Source organism: Fulmarus glacialis, unplaced genomic scaffold (assembly GCF_000690835.1).
Source record: "Fulmarus glacialis isolate BGI_N327 unplaced genomic scaffold, ASM69083v1 scaffold37687, whole genome shotgun sequence".
In the NCBI taxonomy this organism is placed as follows: domain Eukaryota; kingdom Metazoa; phylum Chordata; class Aves; order Procellariiformes; family Procellariidae; genus Fulmarus; species Fulmarus glacialis.
Genome location: NW_009223207.1, coordinates 26,045 through 30,410, shown reverse-complemented (window position 1 = coordinate 30,410; position 4,366 = coordinate 26,045). Strand labels below are relative to the sequence as shown.

The 4,366-nt window shown below is 35.8% G+C and overlaps 1 protein-coding gene across 1 annotated transcript in view; it reads right to left on the bottom strand.

Moving 5' to 3' along the window:
* Nucleotides 1-323: 323 nt before the first annotated feature.
* The window catches only part of LOC104079638 (fragile X mental retardation syndrome-related protein 1), a gene marked incomplete at its 3' end in the record, with an annotated part of 20,450 nt that continues 16,407 nt past the window's right edge, over nt 324-4,366 (bottom strand). The window contains exons 9-11 of the mRNA XM_009581728.1: nt 2,342-2,451; nt 1,287-1,373; nt 324-531 (exon numbers count right to left, since the gene is read on the bottom strand). Coding sequence (XP_009580023.1) covers nt 324-531; nt 1,287-1,373; nt 2,342-2,451 — 405 coding nt within the window. The remainder of the gene's footprint in view (nt 532-1,286; nt 1,374-2,341; nt 2,452-4,366) is intronic.

Here is a 4,366-nt window from a genome sequence, read left to right as displayed (position 1 = left end):
AATTCCAATTTTTTTTTTTAACTTGTGTCTCCTGAGGAGTATCTGTAGCTCTTTCTCTTTCCCAGCTTTGTATGACATAACTACTACTGTTGAAAGACAGGATCTTACCAGAGTTTGGTTTGCTCATTTTTTCAATTTAAAACTTAACTTCAACAAGAATGTAAATCTAATTAGATGTTTTGAGCTGTGTAAAAAATAAAATGGCAATTCTAAATTTTCAACCCTGCCTTCACTCAATTACACTGAACACAAAGAAATCTATAGACAGTTACAGATTCAAAAGTATACTGAGGACTTGTCAACAGGTGCTCAAGAAAACTCACCGTAACCAGATGTGTAATTGGGGCCTCTGCGGCCTCTCCCTCTTCCGCTGTAGGATCTGGAACCTTGCACTGAAGAAAGGGTGCTCTCATCAGTTGTATAACCCTTTTCTTTTTCAGGAACTCTAGCGGAAGAAGGTCTGAAACCCATACCAATCTGACGCAACTGTTCATCGATCTGGAGCCTTTCCAGTCTTAGTTGTTCTACCTCCTACATAAAAGGAAACCAAAAAAATTGCTGATAAAGAAATGTTCTTTCCCCTCACAAAATACCATCATCCACGCAGTGATCTTAAAAACTAGCATTCCTGTGGGAGAGTTAACACCACCTTGAAGGTGACTGCAAATAACAAAATTCAACTGAGTTCTGCAATCTCTGAGTTTTGGAAGAAATCTAAAACCTTTCTCTTAAATCACCATGCTGAAAGACTCTTTTTAAGACTATTACTACCCTTCTTAACTACACTTCACCACGTTTTCTAGTCAAATTTTAAAAAAGCAAACTGACAAAGTAACATGATTCAAATTCATTCATTAGTTCTGTTAAGTCAACATCACAACTCCATACAAAGCCAACTAATATAAATGGATAACTGTTCTAATATGACATGGTATTAGTGTGTTACTATTAGAAATTCCATCCTACCCCAACAGAGCATTAACCTCAGAACAACAGAACGCTAACAGACAAAAAAAATTGCGTATTACTTCTCAAATGCGACTTAAAACAGCGTTCTTTACAGTCCAATCCTTTCAACACCAACAGTACCAAGTAACTGTGATAACATATCTGAAGGCCTCCATAACGCCTATGGGCAAGGGGTGGGTGCAAGGCACCAAACCTTAAATCCCGATACACAGAGGAACTGTTTATCAACTGCAAATCCCACTGAAGTTGTTACTCAAAAATTCTGTTACTTCAACCAAAGTTTCCTCTACGGATTCTTTCTTCTGAAGTACACTTACCTTTAGATATGCGATGTGGTATTCTAAAAGAACTTGGACATTTCCAATGCTTTCTTTAGTACCAACAAATACAAACGGTACCATTCCCTACAGAAACAAAATGTCAAATCTTATTTTCAGGAAGAACATTACCACCAAAACAATGCTTTCTATTCAAATTCTAAAAAAAAAAAAGAAGAAAATATTACAAAAGTGAGCTAAACAAGCACAGATAGTAACTGGATCTTGGGCTGCAAAGATGCACTAGACATAGCTCAAACTGGGGTGAGGGTAGGGGCTTATATGTTAAGGACTTAGGACTATCCAGCTTTCCCAACAACCTATTCTGGCCATTGAGGTAACGACACATAGTGTTTATATTACCCCACACACAACAAAATTGCTGTGTTTATCACAGTAGGTGTGTAGAAGCATTCACAGTTTACCAAGAAGTGTCCAGTGGTTAATTAAACCAACTTTATAAAATGAAGCAGCTTTAGAAGATTTTAGCTTATGTTCTCATATATTTAAAATATGTGAACACTATTAACACTATCAATCCCAAATTAGTTATGCAGCTAAAGTACATATAGGAGAAAGATTAAAACAAAAAAGTCTTGCCTCAGCAGCAAAAAACCTTTCTTGAATTGTTTCATGTAAAATTTACTGCAAGATGCCAGTCTGAAAAAAACCTTAAAAATTGCTCTCTCTATACTCACAGAGAAGTTATAAAATAGCTTTGTTAAATATCCACAAGCATCTATCCTAGAAAACTACCCAAATCACAGACACACCCTGTTTTTGTAACATGGACATCACCACCATTACAGGTTGGCCATGAAAAAAAGGATGCACAGGCCACGAAGGCTGTATTTATAAACTGTGTAATGATGCACAGATGAAACAGTGATCCCATTCTTGATGCCGTGAGGTAGCACTTTAACTCATTTGAGTCACGCCCCAGAAATTCTCACTTTCTGCATCTATTTTCCTACACATTCTTTGTTAAAAGATTCAACAATGGCTCATTTTGAAAATAAAATCCTAATCATAGGAAGAAAGAATAAAGTACTTACATCTTCACGGGGCAGTTTATTTTCATTATCTCCTTCAATTCTCACCCTGACGACTCCAGACTTGTCTACAATCTCCTGAATCACTTTTCCATTTTTTCCAATAACTTTTCCTTCAGAGGGCAAGAATGGTTAATTTTGCACCCGTGTGCAAAGTACTTTAATGGGTTTCTTCATATTTAAGTTATGTATAACATAATTTTAACAACCACCTGACTCTCCTTTACTGTTCACTTTGTTTCAAAGTTTTCTCTTACTTCACACGGGTACAAAAAAACCCAAAGAAAACCCCACACTGTGCCAGAAGAAAGCAGTGAAGACTTCCAAAATTAAACTCTCTCTCTCTCTATATATGCATAGAATGACAAGTATTGATAAAGATCACCACTACACACAAGTTTCTAATAGAACCAGGCTAAGAGTAAAATGGCGCACAAGTTTTGCAAATGCCTGTTTTAAATTTATTCAATCTTTCCTGACATTTTGACAGGCATATTCAATATACATTTGTAGGGAGCTTCTTAAAAAAAAGAAGTAAAAAACTACATAATTGTTTTCTAAAAATTAATTTTGCCCTTACAACAAACATGAGTACTACCCATACTTCCCATACTACCTTTGAAATATTTATTTTGAGATCATGTGTGGGATCTAAACCAAAAGGTTCTTCAGAACTTTTATGTTTAAATCTCAAAAAAAGTGACTCCTTTGCTCCCTTACTAAAAGATTTTAGCTCTGCCTTAAACTAAAGTTATGCAGAAACATTTCTTCATCCCAGCTACAGCTATCTGGCACTTAAAAACATTTATGTTTAAATTATGAGTAAAGAAAGGTAGAACTTCTGAAAAAGAGTGTAACAGCCAAAAGCGTGTGACAGAATACTCCATAAAGAACATTCTTTACAGCAGGTATCAACATGATACAAACTGAAGTGCAAAAAGCATTAAAAATTGTTTCCATTTCTCAACAGTTCAAATAGCGCAGCAGGGTTTTTTGGTATCTTTGTCTTAAAAAAACCATGCTACAGCTAATCATTCTGTATGCCTACAATTTCATTTTGCACAGTGATCCTGTTACTACTACTAAAATAAACTACACTCATTATAGTGTTAAACATTTTTCTATGGAGAACGGTTAGCCAGTATTTGGGGAAAAGTCCTCAGTCCCAAGGACCTTCAGTAGCTGAAACTGGCAATTCAGTAGATGGCACTCTCCTCTATGGGTACAAAAAGAAACGCATTGGGCGTAGTGTGGTATCTTCAATTTCAGTCATTAATGATCACTACACTTCTTTTAACTTGGGTGTCTTCATAAAGCATAGCTAAATATATGTCTGCTTACATGTATGACCATAGGTGATTTGGTCAAGATGTCTGCCTTCATCATAAATTGGTATTGTAATTGTTTAAAAGCAGCATTTTCAGTTAAACGCATTACTATGACCAGTGCCATGATTCCTATATGGGTATATTCACATTAGGTAGAATGCTATCCAAACCCCCCAAAAACCTCAATTTGTAAAACATTAGATTTAGCGAAGTTCCTTGGTTCAACTAGGTTTGCTGAACGAGATTACAGAAAAAAATGTGTTCATGTACAAACTAACAATTAATTTGCTGAATGTTAAAATAAGCTTTAACATTTGGTAGATGAGAGAATCATCAAGTTGCATCAGAAACATAATTTGCAGAGGTGCTAGTAGAAAAAAAAAAAACAAGCGACAAAACGCTACACCTTAACTTGCTCAAGTTATAAAACCTTGAAAGTCTAATTTTTAGGAGTTTGCACATGAATTATTTAAATTATGTAGTCTATAATTTGCAATCTCTAAGCCCAAAACTATAGGAGGTTAAAGCACAGTTTTTAATTTCTGCTTTGGATAATCTAAACTGCTGCTGAATCAGGTACAACACCTGCACTCTTAATACTCCCTTCATACTTGCATTGCCTGTGAGCTGGTGGAGTAGGAAGCTGCCAGAGCACACAAGCAAGCTAAGAGGAGTAGAATGACGGAAACGGAGAAAGTAC